The sequence below is a fragment of the Aythya marila genome (assembly GCF_965140915.1).
Source record: "Aythya marila genome assembly, chromosome: Z".
NCBI lineage: Eukaryota > Metazoa > Chordata > Aves > Anseriformes > Anatidae > Aythya > Aythya marila.
In genome coordinates this window covers 36919215-36935921 of record NC_139080.1, presented here as the reverse complement: position 1 = coordinate 36935921, position 16707 = coordinate 36919215, and the positions used below count along the sequence as shown (strand labels likewise).

The 16707-nt window shown below is 38.7% G+C and overlaps 1 protein-coding gene across 3 annotated transcripts in view; it reads left to right on the top strand.

Annotated features, from left to right (window-relative positions):
• SLC24A2 (solute carrier family 24 member 2) overlaps positions 1-16707 on the top strand; it is a 180080-nt gene that overhangs the window by 66273 nt on the left and 97100 nt on the right. For all 3 annotated transcript variants that reach the window (XM_082783252.1, XM_082783251.1, XM_082783250.1), the window contains exons 3-4: positions 1028-1066; positions 1883-1991. In XM_082783252.1, coding sequence (XP_082639378.1) covers positions 1028-1066; positions 1883-1991 — 148 coding nt within the window. The remainder of the gene's footprint in view (positions 1-1027; positions 1067-1882; positions 1992-16707) is intronic.

Sequence of the window (16707 nt, the reverse complement as noted above, 5' to 3'; positions counted from 1 at the left end):
GGAAATGATTTATATGCCACCTTGTTGGGAAGGGGTTACAATCAAATAAAGATGAATGTGAGGAAGCTGAAGTTTGCATTGTGTCCAATTTTAATTAATACTTGATAACTGGAGTTCATACTTCATGTGCCCTGGCACTGACTTTCCTTAAGGACTTCGTAGAATGGATAGAGAAATTACATTACTTTGTCACAAGATGTTATGAAAATGGAAGTCCACAATGGGTTCTCAAAAAATACCGGGGTTAATTTTATTAAAGATACAAGCAAAAGTCAGGACTACAAGTCAGATTTTAAATTTTGTGTTTACTTTTTTTCCGGTGTAAATCGTGTTCTTCCTCAGAACTGTCTCCTGGAGATGTTTGTGCTCTGCTGCTATTGTCCATCCTAGGGTTAGAACATAGGAATTGCAAATCATCTCCGTGATACAACAATTGTATGAAAACATTCACTGCCTTTAATCCATAGACAGAGATCTTTAATCTCAGGACAGAGCAGTGTGTGCCATCTTTTCTGTCCTTAACTGTTGCTGCCAGTTTGGGATACATGGCCATTTGCTGGGAGTTTAGAGAGTGAGACAAGTTATTTTTCATTTCCTTGCATGAGTCTCTTCCTGCAAAATATCATTTTATTCCTTTTTAGGGTTTTACTGAACAGTTGGTCAGCTCCAAGTTTCTTATTGCATTTAGCTTTCCAGTTCTCACTCTCAAAAACTGGTTGGCTTACTGGGAGTTTGCCCCTCTGTGTATTTTATATAAACACAATGATCAGTAGCCTAGCTGCTGTGTGCCAGGCCCTGAAACTATGACAGATCCTGTCCAAGTGACTGACAAGAATGAAAGCTCCTACAATACTGCAGTGTGAACTTACCGTGATTTACTTGACTGCTAGGATGCTTTAACTCAAGCGGTTCAAAAACCTATCGCAACAGGGTTCAGAGAATCAGACATCTGTGGTATTTTACTGCCTTTCCACTCTATGCATGCTGCATCTGACACTTCTTTTTGTTCTTTTTCCCATTCATGCAGTCACCTACTGCTGGCGACAAGGATGACCAAACACTGACGGTAGGCAGCAATTAGTATGTGTCTGAGTATTTATTTCTCAAGAGGTAATGAGAGAAGCCTTGCTTTGGTTTGGTACTCATCAGCATTTTTCTAAATTACTGGGCTTTCTTTCTCCCTTCCTATGCTGCTATAGAATTTAAATCTTAATTTTCAATGACAAAACAGTGAATTAATTCCATTGTTCAGCTTCTCAGCTTCTGTCATTTTTCATTTTTCATCTGGTGTTTGTATGACACCAAGAATTATTGCATGCACCATGTTTTTGTTACAAAAAAATTCCATGCTTTTTTTCCTTTGTTTGTTTGTTTTTTTCCTAAAACTGGTTTTCAGCAGATAGCAATCTGCTGGCTCTGGTTATCCTCTTTATCCAGATGATAATGAGCAGACTGCTGTCCACAAATCAGTCTTACTCAATGGGGTCTACTAAATGCATATGTTATTGTACTAGACAATGGCATGTGGAAAAGAACCTCAGAATACATTTAAAAGTTCTTTAAAACCATGTAAAAGATAATTGTGTATTAGCTTCATTGTTTTAAGTGTTTGCACTGCCTTACCACTCTCATAATCTGTTTTTGTAAATGGTATTTAATGGATTGAACAAAAGTGAATACATTTCCCTCTGACTGAACTCCAGGATTTTACTGTTAAAAGGGGGTACTCTCTGCCCCTTTTCTCCATGATTTAGATAGTCTGCTTATTTGAAATAAGCAGAAATGTGAGATTCAGATGTGAGATTTATTTGTAGTGTTTCAGGTCTATTTCTACACAAAGAACAAAAAAAATCTAATTTCTGTCTCTTATTTTTCTACATAGACCAAGCCACGTCTCCAACGGGGAGGAAGCTCTGCATCTCTCCACAACAGTCTAATGAGGAACAGCATCTTCCAGCTCATGATTCACACACTTGACCCACTCGCTGAAGGTATGCCTATTATTTATTTTTTTCTTTTATCTTCTCCCCATGAAACTATTTTTTGTATTTCTGTTGCTTTCACCAGTATTTTCTGAATGTATCTGAATTTTCTGAGATTTCTTATAGCATGATATACATACTCCCACCAAGACTTGCAATTTAGGAAATGTGTTCATTGTGGCTCTGACCAAAACTGATTACTTGGTTGATACATATCATAATTACTGTTTTTCTCTGTCTCTGGTTTCAGCAGTAAGTTACAAAAACTCAATCACCTTTTATTTTACTTTTGCAGAATGTTTAGTTTGTTTTCTTTTTTATTTATTTATTTATTTATTTCCTAGACTTGACTATATAAAAGGAAAAATATTTAAAGTATATAAAGGAAAAAAAGAAAAAAAAAAGAAAAACAAACAAACAAACAAACAAACAAAACAAAAACAGAAACAAAAACAAAAACAAAGCAGTGGGTACTTTGTCACATGTAATTAAAGAAAAGGATGAGGCTCTCCTGGTTTGGTTTTGGGTGGGTTAACACTGAGGTTAAAGAAAATGCAGCAAGCATCCCTATTTGTTACCTGCATGTTAAAAGTTTGCTTGCTTTGACCATGTTTGTTGTAATTCTTGTTCCTTGAGAAGTTAGTAGGAAGATCATGATTGCTTTGGTCTGAGAAAGTGGCAGAAAAACCATAAATGCTTTGCAATTTTGGGATGCTTTGAATTTAACCATTTGTAGACTTACAAAAAAAAAAAAAATCAAGACCAGGTGTTTATTTGGTGTGTTTATGTCTGAAGACTTCTTGCTGTGGTAATAATTGTCTTGAGAAATAGCAGTTGAGGAAAAAGTGTGAGAGACTAAAGAAACATATAACTGGCAGTGAGAATTTCCAAACATTGTTGATGATGGAATACATGTAGCAGTGTCTTTCAGTTAACTTCCTTTTATGTTTCTTATTGCAACATTGCACACAGCTCTTTAAATTGCTCTGTATCTCTTGGACAAGGTAAATCTACTTTTCTATTCTCCTCATCAAAAGATGAAGGCAATGCTCATGTTGTCAACACAAGGGCAATTTTAACTCTTGCATTCTTCACACAATTATTTCTACTCTGATCATAATCCACTGCCACAAGAAAATCGAGTACTTGTTTCTCTCTTTCATTCTGCACTATTTGCTGTCAAAGTCTGTTGCCTGTTAGCTTGGACTTAACAGCAGACTGTGCTGTCTATTCCCATGAATGCTGAAAAAGGACTAAGAAATTTATTGGATCTATACTTTTAACTTCCTTTGTTTGTATCACTGTGGTAGGTGAGTGGGATTTCTTACTGCTGCACCCATTCTTTTTAAGTCTCATCTTTACCGACCTGATAGTCAAGCTTTTTGCTTTGCTAGAAGAACAGACTTCCAGTCTCAACTTGCAAATATGCATATATATATATATAATTTTTCATGACAATCTCTTGCGCTCCTCTTTTCCATGCAATTGAAGGTGTTGGGCTGCAGATACATGCAATGTCTCTAAGTGCTTACACAAACAAAAATTCCAAACTGAAGCAGTAAATAGACTTCATCAAATCATTTTTTAAAATAAGAGAAAACTGAAGAAGGCTGGGAAGAACCTGTTAGCAGAGGAAAACAAAATAATTGTCAGATTGAAGACCACGGGAAAGCTAGAAACATTTGTTGGAGTTCAATTTGGACTTGACAAAGGTTCAGCAATAAGATCAGCTCTCAGTTACTATGTATTTCTGTACTGTTCAGGTTTATTTCACTTGTTTCCCAGATGTAGATTATTCAGCATTCAGACCTTGTCCCACTGCTTTTCACCCACGGCAAGCATGCACCATCTAGTGTGACCCAGTTTTTTCCCTTTGTGAAAACACAGGAAGAAAAGGGTTTTAAAATATGAAATCTGTCTAGGGAGTCACAGAAGCCCAGCACTTTTGAAAATTAGGTTTTGTAGTTAAGTATATCAGGTAACTCAGTGCAATTACTCATTATTTCAGTAAAACTCTTGAAATCAACATGGATTAATAGAGATAGTTGCAAGGGATACACCTTATTTAAATAACTAAAATAAATAAATAAATAAATAAATAAATAAATAATTGTCCTGGTTTGCTGGCTCATAATACCTTACTGTGTCCTAGTTTTATTTTTGCTTTCTATCTAAATGCTTATATTTCTCCTGGAATTCATGTTCTTCAAAAATCAGAATCCAAAGGTCTTGTACTCTAAGTACAAGGCACTAATATGAAAGCTGTATGTTTCATTAAAACTGACTTGCTGAGTTAAAATTTACAAAGGCAAAAAAACCCTGCTACCTACATTTGCAGTAAATATTGTATTTTAATGTAGAAGTTTCATAAAAAAATGTCCAAAAAGGCAGTGGAAAATAGTGTGAAGACATCAAAGTTAGAATCATGGAGCAGATCCTCCTAGAAACCATGTCAAGGCATAAAGAAGGCAGGGAGATGATTGGAGACAGCCAACATGGGTTCACAAAGCGCAAATCATGCCTGACTAACTTGGTGACAGTTAGTTATAGTGGACAGCATTGGTGGACATGGGAAGAGCAATTGATGTTATTTACCTTGACTTGTGCAGAGTCTTTGATACAGTCCCGCACAACATCCTTATCTCTAAATTAGAGGGGCATGGATTTCATGGTGGACTGTTTGGTGGATAAGGAATTGGACTGCATCCAAAGAGTTCTGGTCAATGGCTTAATGTCCAGGTGGAGACCAGTGATGACCACTCCTATGAACACAGGCTGAGGGAGTTGGCATTGTTCAGCCTGGAGAAGAGAAGACTCTGGGGAGACCTTATAGGAGCCTTCCAGTAACTAGAGGAAGCCTATAAGAAAACAAGAGAGGGACTCTTTTTATGCGATAGGACAACAGGTAGTGATTTTAAACTAAAAGAAGGTAGATTTAAATTAAATATTCAGATGAAATTCTTCACTATGAGAGTGATGAGGCTATGGAACAGGTTGCCCAGAGAAGCTGTGGAAGCTCCATCCCTGAAAGTGTTCAAGGCCAGGTTGGATGGGGCTTTGAGCAACCTGGTCTAATAGAAGGTGTCCCTGCCCATGACAGGAGGGTTGGAAGTAGATGAACTTTAGAGGTCCCTTCCAACACAAATAATTCTATGAATCTATGATTATTGCATGTCTCCACTGAATGCACATAAATTTTCATGAAATGTTGAGCTTCTAAGTGGCCAAATTCATTACTCTGTAGTCAGATAATTCTGCAAACATCTACAATAAAAAGGGTATTTTAGTTTGATTATTGTTGTAAATACTGTGGCTATCCCATGTAGTTAATATGAGTCAGTAAATATAGATGATGTTGCACTTGAATCTTGTATTCAACTCAAAAATATATGTGCTAACTGTTAAGGTAGCTGCTGTACGCTTTATCAGTTATCTATTTGTCTCTGTATCAGTTTAACCCACCAAACTTCTTCATGTTCTCCTGTTTTAATTTTCCTTTGTATAAAAATAAAATCAAATAAAATAAAAAAAAAAATAAAAAATATAAAATAAAATAAAATAAAATAAAATAAAATAAAATAAAATAAAATAAAATAAAATAAAATAAAATAAAATAAAATAAAGATAAAACGATAAACTGGCACATCATATTTACTTTAATAGCCCTGTACCATGCTACCTAAGTAAATTTTTAAGCTGATAGCATTTCCTTGTTAGAAAATAAAACAAGGGGTAATATTTACCGGAACTGCCTGAGAAGTACAATCTTTTATTATAAAATCCCATCTTTTGAAGGGATATAGAAGTGTAAAGGATTACCTGGAACTTTCTTTGGCACATACTACTCTCTCCACTTCATATGCCCTTTCTTACAACAGAAAACAGTACATAATGAAGAAATGAGCATGCAGTTCATGACACTTTTGAGTTTTGTGTAAGCTAAAGAACATAAGCTCTGTTGCGCTAATAATGAAAGATGATGGGTCTTGTGTACAGCCTCTGAGGCCAAAGGATTTCTTCCAAATCAATTAAGGTCAGTACGGATCAGACTCAAAGGAATAGCAGGAAGAAATTCTGAGCATTTTTTGGCCATATATTAGCCATCTTGGGTCTCCTCAATATTTCTGCAGAGATCATAGTAGATCATGCTTAGATTAATGGGTCAAAAGGTCATTAAATCATTGGCCATATTTTTGGATTTGCAGAAAACAAACAAACAAACAAAAAAAACAAAACCACAGTATATGAAAACATTAAAAAAAAAAAAATTATCAGAGGAAAAGAGTGTGAAAGATTTAAATCAAAGCACATACATACACAAGTATTCTGGCACCCCCCTGCACTTGTGCATACTCTTTCTGCCCTCCTCCCTAATTTCTCCTGCCATTCATTATTACTCCTGTTTTATTCCACACTTGCTCTTTCCCCATTTTGCTACCATTTGCTTCCTTCACTTTGCTCTTTTTGTCCTTATACTGCATCTCTCTCATCTTCCTCTGCTTCCTTTCACCCTCCTTGGGGATGGCTTCCTCAGCACTTGCATTCCTTCTGGCCTGCTGTGGGTGGTGGTTTTCTCAGGTGGGCAGCTGAGGTCCACCACAACAGCTCCTTCACTCCACCTCCTCAAAGGGAAAGGGGGAGAAAATACAATGTAAAAGGTTCAGGGGTTGAGATAAGGAGGGGGAGATCACTCAACAATTATTGTCACAGGCAAAACAGAGTCAGCATAGGAAGATTAATATAATATATTACCTATTACTAAAAAAACTAGAGCAATAAGAAACAAAACAAAACAAAAGCAATCTAAAACTACCTTCTCCCCATCCACACTTTTCTATGCCCTACCCCTAAGCAGCACAGGGCTGTCTCTCACTTTTCTCTCCCTGCTGCTGTTGCACAGCATTTTTTTGTTGGTGGTGGTGGTGTTTTGTTTTGTTTTGTTTGTTTTGGTTTGGTTTGGTTTTGTGTGTGTGTGTGTTTTTGTTTGTTTGTTTGTTTTGTTTTTTTCAATCTGCTCTCCCAGAGCCCCAGCCAACACTGTTTATTGCCTCAGATCTGGCCAGTGATGGATGCCTTTGAAGATGAATGAAAATGGCCCTAATCTAATGTGGGGCAGCTTCTGGATTCTTCTCACAGAGGCCACCCCTGCAGCCCCCTGTTACCAAAAGCTTTGACAACCTGCTTTGTCATTTGGACTTGTGTGGCTTTTGCAAGCTTGACAGATCAGAAGTCCCACCTAAATGCTCTTAGTGGTAGCATAGGTATGAATGTATAAACAGTCTGCATGACTTTTAAAGATTGGCTTGTCCTATGCACTTATTTGTATTGCTATGCACTTAATATGTATTGTATTTAGAGAAAAACAGCTCATGTTATTTACTTCTAAATAATTAATTTGTGAGCTCACAACCAACTTCTCCTTTAATTGAGAGCCTTTAGAAAATGCACTTGATTGTAAGGAGGAGGATATGATACGAGAGAGAAATGACCGTAAGAAATTTTTACTTTCTACGAAATGCAGATAAGCAGAGTGATCAGGATGTAAAATTCCACACTTGTGAATCTGCTTTTCTTTTTCCTCTTCCCCTCAAGTGAGGAAGTTTTTAACTTTTTACCATGGCTTGTGCCTGTCTTGTGAAAGCCAGCTTCTTAAATCTTGGAGAGCAGTGGGCTTGCAAAGTGTTCAGCCCACCTCTGACAGATGAGCAACATCTGAGATCAGTGGGAGTCACTGGATGTTTGGCACTTTGCATTCAGACAGATGTGTAGACACGCTGTGTATTTAACAACCTAAGAAAATAAAGGTTTATCTTCTTGAAATTTTGGTTTCAGCTTAAGGCTTCAAAGAAGGTAAGAGTTCAGCTGCTCTAATAGGTTATTGTGTAGGATATTCATTAGCTGGATGGAAACTTTACAGTTGAAACCTCATTGTTCATTAAAAATATAAATATCCATATGACATTAGTTTTTGTTTGCTTTTATCTTGTTACAGATATAATGACCTTGGTACAGATCATTTCCTGGGGATTAAGATTAATGATTGCCTGTGCATCAGGGTATCATCTACTCCCAGCCAGTCATTAATCCCCAGGAAATCCTGTGCCAAATTTGCTTCTGCCTAAGTGCTGGTCTGGCAGTCTTTTATTCACCCAGGAGCAAGCTGGACTGTTCATAACAGCATTACGCATATGAATAAGGATTGCATCACCAGACCTGCTGTGTTGGTCAGGCCCCAACCCAAAATCCAAGAAATTTAAGCATAAATCATGGCAGTCCTTCACTTATTTATTTATTTATTTATTTATTTATTTTTAATTGTATTCCTGAAATACCTTTGTCTGAGTCCTGGTTTTGAAATGCACATTCCTCAGTTATTAAAGGGTAGGATTTACAAAGATCTCTCTCTCTCTCTCTTTTAATAGTAAAGTGCTGTTGTTTTGCAGGAAGGAAAATCATGGGAAGTATTTTCTGTAAAAGTGTCTGTTATGTTATTCTGCCACGAATAGAAAGCCTACCTTCCTGTAGCTTACACAGCCTGTCCACCACAGAGAGGTCTGGGGAAGGTTGGGCCTTGTCTGCATTTGTGGGACCTCTGGCTCTTACTGCTGTTGATTTAAAGAGCTATACCTTCAGGATCATGGAAACTCCTAGAGGTAGTCTGTTAAAAAGGGAAGATATTGGTGGTGAAGTAGGGATTCAGAGTGTCAGTGCAGTCTGAGGCTACATAGTTTTTCTTGCACAGCTTTAGCAGGGGATGGGAAGGATGAGATCTTTTCCTTATCGCACCACCACATTTCTGTCTGCTAATAGGCTGCCACAGGCCAACAAAACATCTTCCTTGGCAAGGGAGGATTTAGCTAGATGTTGACTCCCTTGTTCCTGTGTGACAAGGATATAACTCATATGCAAATAGTATTCTCTGCATGAAAATGAGCATGATATATATCTCTGTCACAGCTCAGTCCCCAGTCACAGATACATATCTTTGACAATTCTTTCCTATTCCCTTCTCTAACTGTATTTCCAAAATGGAAAACTACAGAATGTACCTCTGCAAGAAAAGTTCTTGTTTATTTATATGCTTTACATTTTATTTATTTATTTATTTATTTATTTATTTATTTATTGTGAAAACGTAAGTATGGTGCATGCTATTGGTGAGAGAAGTAACCTTCCGTTACATAATGCTGAGCTGACAATTCTGCCACGTCCTTTACTGAATACACAAAAACATACTATTGTCACTTTCTGCTCTGACAAATGAAAAGCAGAAACCTGCATTCATACTTCTCAGGAAAATAAAGAATGTGATTCTCAAAGTTTTTGACAATGTTGTGAAGTATTTACAATTACTCTTTACATCCTGTAGTGTTCCTAGGTATTGATGTTAAGAATTTCTCAGCTTTCCTATTCACCTCAAGGTATTTTTGCTTATTTTGCTGTTGCTACCTGTGTCCTTTACTAAAATGTCAGTTTACCCCAAAGACAACTGTCAAAGGTTGGGTAACTTTCACTTGACTGATCAGTTAGCAGGCTCTCAGTTTTGGTCTCATGTTGCAAAACCCTTGTGCTCTACTACTTCCTTCAGCCTAGATAATCTACAACACCTCACCCCAACTGGGTACCTCTTTTTTGGCTGAAGCTGTTTATTTGTTAACATCCTCAGAGAAAAAAGGCCAGGAAGCACAGCTCCCACCAACTCGGAATCACAGAATCATCCAGGTTGGAAGAGACCTCCAAGATAACCTAGTCCAACCTCTGACCTAACACGAACAAGTCCTCCACTAAACCATATCACTAAGATATCACTAACTTGTGGGCCGTGCTCACCTTCTGCATTGCTGAAGTAACCTGAGCACTTCCAATCTCCTCGCTTCCAGCACATGGACTCTGCAGGACTGCAGTACACTTCTTAGCACTGTTTCAGAGATGAAAGAATTAATTTTTTGTGGCTTCTAACCACAACAGCATTTTATTTATCATGAAAAATAATGCAAATCTCAACAAAATGACTACGTATCATTCTCTATTCTAGATCCTTTCACACTTGTTCTTACTCAAGTCGGAAATGTTCTTACTTCCTCTCCTGGCATGCCACAGAGAAACAGCCCTCTGAGCAGAAAAACATGAGCTTTCTGGCTTTCTCTTCTGCTGAAGGCTGAAACGTTTGCAAGGGACATCTGCCAGAGAAGATGGGGGCTCCCTGCCAGGCTCACAAACAAATTAATAGCTGTTAGTTATAATCTCGTTTCTTGCCTTTCTCTCCATTGTGCAGAATCTCAGTCTGATATGAAGATAGAGAGCATCCTGTCTTACAAAGGCAGATACTCATGCCCTTTATATAGCTACCTTTCACAGAATCTTTTTTTTTTATTTCATTTAATTTGGAGGGGACCTCCTGAACTCCTCTAGGCCAGCACCCTGCTCAAACAAGATCTGCTAGAGACAGTTGCCCAGGACTGAATCCATTCATTTTGAATATCTGCACAGATGAAGACTCTGCAGTCTTTCTGGGCTACCTGTTAGTTTGACCACCATCATAGTAAAACAAATAAATAAATAAAAATGGAATGTTCTTATTTTTAATTTGTGCTAATTGGCTTGCACACTATCAACGGGTGCTTCCAAGAAGAGTCTGGTTCATGCTTTTTCATCTCCCCCATCAGGTTTAAATGGATGTACCTGGATATAACACAGATAAGTTCTCTCTGAGCCTTGTCTCCTCCAGGCTAAGCAGTCCAAGCTCTCCCAGCATCTCCTCATATGACAGATGCTCCAAACCTTTCATCATTTTTGTAGCCAAGTTACTCATTATGGTAACGGAACCCAGATGTGTCTTGCATGTGCTGAGAGGAGAAGGATGACCTCCCTCAACATGCTACAATGGTCTACAAAATGCAGCCCAGCATGCTGTTGGCCTTCTTTGCTGCAAGAGAAGGTTGATGGATTGGCTTTCAATGGCATGGTTCTCAGCTCAGTCATTAGCACTGAGGAACCATAACGCTCCACTGAGGCCTCCTTTCCCTTTACTTTTCAGCTACGTAGAGACCACAAAAATTCTATTCCTCAGTTAGGCACCTGAAGTTGCATGGTTAATGTAGATGAGTATTTTTACAGATATTTCCAACATCAAACTGAACTCCCCAAACATAAGATAAGGAAAACTAAGGTAGAAATCATGAATTATGTTCAGCTAAAGACAGATCTATAGACAGAGATGTTACCTTAGATACTGTTAATATATCTTGGAACACTAAGAGAGAAATAGCTGTTTCCCTTATGGAATCAAAAAATATTACTTTAGATTTAGAAGTTAAGGATAGACTAAGAAAAGGATAGTTGAAATTACAAACTTCCATGTAGCACACATAAGATATAAATCTCACTGTAACAGCTGTGTAACTTGAGCTGTCTACAAAGACATGGGCTTTTGGCATAGAGCAAATTTTATTTTGAAGTTATGTTTCAGCTGATATATCTAAATGTTCATTTTGAATCTGTACCTACAACCAAACAAGTGGAATTTTTAAGTCTGAATTGTTTGAATAAGTGGGCTCATTTAGCATACATGCAATTCATTCTTGTCATATTTTGGGAATGTTGGTCTTGCTTTTTCTAATTACAATAGCTTCACTTTCAGTGACAATAGGGTGAGCAGGTTTGGAACTTTTATCCTTTCCACAGAATGTGTCTATAGCGTGCATCAAAAATTGGATGTGCTTTTATTATACATAACTTAAGGTACAAAGAAACCTGTACAAATTTCTCTCAGAATGGGCAATTCAATGACAAAATGTAGCTGCTTGTTGTGTACCTTTCAAACTCTACACCAATAAATGACAGGTCTTCTTAACTTCATCTGTCTCAAAATACAAACAGGAGAAGGCAGCAAGGCAGCACTCTATACTAGTTTAACTTACAGAATTTCAAGCTACTTAAAAATTGAAGAACTGGTCTCCCTTTCCTTTTAAATAACTAAGTTTTCCCTACTTTTATTAAGTCACTATTTCCACACTGGTAAAGCACTCTAATCATATAAGCAGCCTGAATTTCTAAGATAAGCAGCATAGATCACCATTTAAATCAGCATTCTTCTGTGTAGGTAGAAAAGTTTAAATAACAGAAATTTTCTGGTGCCTTTTCTAATTTATTTTCTAAAACCTGAAATGTATCCTTTGTGTTTGTTTTGTGGTAAGTGTTAGTTTTATCATCAATTTATTTCTATATGTCATGTTTTATTCTTTTAAATAGAATCTACTCAAGCTGCTCGCTGCAGGCAAAATTCTTATCTCACATCCCATGATATTTTCCAGTGATACTCTGTTCTTCAGAAAGCATTTTCTTCCTGGGATTCCCTACAGAGTGTGAAAGGAAGGCATGAATATTTAAATGCAAGTGTTATTCCAGAGCAGGGTACAGTTGTCCTGACTATGCAATTCCATGCTTAATGGCATTGGTTTTATTCTAAGTTTCTTCCTAACTCTGAATTTCCTTGTTAAAAAATTATTAATGACAAAGAACATGAATGGTTGATAAGTCTGGATAGATAAGGACATGACAGTGGTTATGAGGGGCTTTCTATTGAAGTGGAAAGTCCTCCGCCTTCCTTTGGTGGTTTGCACTTGGTAGATTACTTCCTTCTCAGCAGGTTGATTGGACATTCTGACTGGATTGTGAGAGAAGCAGACGCTGCCCTTTCTCAGACATGCTGAAAATGGGAATGGCAATTCATTGCATCTGGAGCTGTACATGTATGTCTCCAGCATTCCAGAATGCCAGGTATCACAGTGCAACAGTTTTACCTGCTGTGCAGCTAAACTCCAACACAACCTCTCTTTCAGTCTTCCTCCTCAAAAGAAGAGGGGGAGAAGAAAGTATGATGGAAAGAAAAAGGGTCAAAGTTTGAGATAATTTAATTAAAGGGAAAAGAAAGAGGGAAAAATCAAACAAAGGCTGTGCAGAAGCAAAGAATGAAAAAATATGTATATATTCTACTTCCTGTCAACAAGTGATGCTTGGCCGTGCCCTGGGAAACAGGGCCTCAATACATGTAATGGTTATCTGGGAGGACAGACATCTTTGTAATGAGAGCTTCCCCTCTTCTTCCCCTCCACCACCTTTTATTGCTGAGTGTGACACCACATGGTGTGGAATATCCCTTTGGTGGGTTTAGGTCACCTGCCCTGGTGATGTTCCTTCCTCATCTCTTGCCCAGCCCCAGCCTGCTGGCTCCTGGGGGGTTTGGAGGGAGTCTTGGTGCTGTGCCAGCACTGCACAGTAGCAGACCCGACACTGGTGTGATACCAGTGCAGTTCTATCTACAAGCGCAACACGCAGAATTATATGGAATGCTGCAGGGAGAGGTAACTCCATCCCAGCCAGAGCCCGAACACACAGCTACTGGGTAAAATCCTGTCACCATCAGAATTAGTGGTAAAGCCCCTGATATCATTGGGAAAATGCAGTCTCCATGTCTACATTTTAGAATTCCTATTTGCATGAATATTAGAAATTCTTTGGAAGGAAATAACCCCTTCAAAGTCAGTGGGAACTGTCCTTGACCCAGACAGGGTCAATTCTGACAATTTATCACTTGTCCTTTGGTGTTTCTGTGTCCTAGAAAATGCATAGCACATGTCTTGGTAAGTTGGAAAAGGAAGCAAAGCCATCAGGAATAAGATACTTCATGCTTTTCTTAAATGAAAAAATAATCACTCAGAAATATCAAAAGCAGTGTCTGACACATAATATGCATTTACATGACTTTTTTTTTTTTTTTCCGTTACTTATGTGTTAGTTACCTCCTTAAAAATACTTGCCTTTTAACATATATCAATTAAAAACCCATGGATCCTCTCACACCTCTGACAATCTTTGGTACCATAAGATTTGCTAGACAGTATGGTCTGTGAGAAATGGGTGTTTTCAATCTCCATTTTAAGTGGTGCACTAAGACAAAAGAAACAAACAGATCTTGCTTTTGGGTGTTGTTACTGTCCTGAGCTGCCCAGAACTCTATGAGTATGATTGTGTACATTTTTAATTATGTTTCTGTTCACACTGCAATTAGATAAAATTATGATAAACTAATTATAATAAAAACAGACAAGTTTAATAAGATTATTATCAGGGCAAAAACACCTACAGTAAACAACAGGGTAAGGACACATAAGGAGAAAGAACAGGAACAGAGGCTTACAATTTAGAGACAAGATGGAAGGCAACCACATTCTGTTGTAAAGCCCAGAGACACAAAGCATCACATAATTTAGTTATTACCCAATGTTCTGCCTACTGGTCAATAAACTGTCAACTATAAACATCAACGTGAATTTCTGCCTTATCATTTAAATGATTTCCTTTATTTGCTTAGGTGTGTTAACAAAGTAACAACACTAATCCATACATAATCCAACATAATCCATACATAATCCAACATAATCCATAAAGATAGAATTCTAAATGTGCAGTTATTATTATTTAATGTATTTCTTGGATCCAAAAGAGATCCCTTTGTATTTGCCACTGCATCAACTCAATGGCAAGGCTTCCATTTTTCAGAAACTGGCAGCTTGAAAGCCCACAGGCAAAAAAAGTAGGCTACAACACTGACTTAAAAATTGCATAGTTTAGATTATCTAGAGCCAGTAGGAGAAAAAGGGTTTTGCTTTTTGAAAAATCTGCTTTTTCTACTCTGCCTGCTGCAGCAATAATACATACAAACTCGTACAGCTGTCCCAGTCTGTCCTACATGGGATATAAGTAGTCTATGAGAAACTGAAGAGGTAGAATCATAGAATCATAGAATATCCCGAGTTGGAAGGGACCCATAAGGATCATCAGGTCCAAATCCTGGGACCGCATAGGTCTACCCAAAAGTTTAGACCATGTGACTAAGTGCACAGTCCAATCACTTCTTAAATTCAGGCAGGTAAATGGAGTACACAAAAGGTGGGAGTCAAATTTATGCTGAGTTTCAGTGAAAAGATTTTTTTTTCAAAAGAGTTACTCCTTTTTAAAATTCACGATGTCTGATATTCTTTAATTTGTGGGATTTGTACATTTTACCTCAAACAGTCTATGTACAAAGGCATTATTTTTTGTTATAGGTCTGCCAAGGGTTAGGACTCTCATTATACACCTGCAATATTAATCTCCACCAGATCTTTCACATGCTTTTAGTGTTGAGAGTTCTTTGATCCTAATCTACCATTGCTGATGAAACCAAATCAAGCGTTGATTCAACTTTAGGTTGGATAGCCACTACAATTTATCTAGCACAATTTTTGAACTGGCCTTCTTTCTATGTTTGTGGCTGGGTCTCTGATTATCTAATGGAATTTTCTCAAGACTGTGAGAGATAGGAAAAGTTGGGGAAAAATGTTTCTTAAAATGCTTGATGTCATAATATGAATTTCTCTAAGTTCTCTGGCCCACCTATTCACCCTTCTTTAAAAAAAAAAAAAAAAAAAAAAAAAAAAGTGAATTTTGAAAGGAGATGCTGTAAAACATGATGATGAAAGTAAACCCAGATCAGAAATCATATCAGAAAGGTTTAAAGGGGGAAGAAAATCCTTCCAATAGGAAATTTCTGTGGTGGTCTTACTGTGCTGGGCAGCTAGACTCCTCCACCACAAGCTCTCTTTCACTCCTCCTCCTCAAAGGAAGAGGGGAGGAGTATGATGAAAGAAAAAGGCTCAAAGGTTGAGATAAGGATAATTTCATTATAGGGAAAAGAAAGAGGGAAAAGACAAACAAAGGCTGTGCAGAAGCAAAGAGGGGAAATAAAATTATTTTCTACTTCTCATCAATGAGTGATGCTTGACACGTTCTGGAAAGCAAGGCCTCAATGAGTGTAGCAATTGTTTGGGAGGATAGACATCTTCATAATGAGAGCCAGCCCTCTCCTTCTTGTTCAGCTTTACCCAGCTGGACAGGTGAACTCCACCACAACTGTTCTCTCACTCCACCTCTTCAAAGAGAAAGTGGGAGAAAATATGCTGGAAAGGGCTCAGGGTTTGAGATAGGGACAGGGAGATCATTCTACAATTATTGTCATGGGCAAAACAGACTCAGAAAAAGGGAGATTAATATAATTTATTGCCTATCGCTAGCAGACTAGAACAGTGAGTAGTAAAAGCAAACTATACACACTCTCCTCCCATCCACTTTCTTCTATGTCCTTCCCCTGAGCAGGGCAGGGGAATGGGGGCTGCGATCAGTCCCTGTCACTTCGTCTCCGCGGCTCCTTCATGGTCACTCTCTGCCCCTGTTCCCCATGGGGTCCCTCCCATGGTATGCTGTCCTTCCTGAACTGAGCCTGTAGGGGCTGCCCACAGGCACCAGCTCTTCAAGACCTGCTACCACACAGCTCCATACTATGGGGTCCATCCATCCCCCAGGAGCAAACTGCTCCAGCACGGGTCCCCCATGGGTGGGCGGCAGCTCCCCCCAGACCCCTGCTCCTGCGTGGGCTCCTCTCCACGGGCTGCAGCTCCGGCCCGGGGCCTGCTCCTGCGGGGGCTCTCCAAGGGCCGCAGCCTCCTCCAGGCCACATCCACCTGCTCCACCGGGGGCTCCTCCACGGGCTGCAGTGTGGAGATCTGCTCCATGTGGGACCCATGGGCTGCAGGGGGACAGCCTGCTCCACTAGGGCCCTCTCCACAGGCCGCAGGGGAACTGCTGCTGTGCCTGGAGCACCTCCTGCCCTTCTGCAGACCTTGGG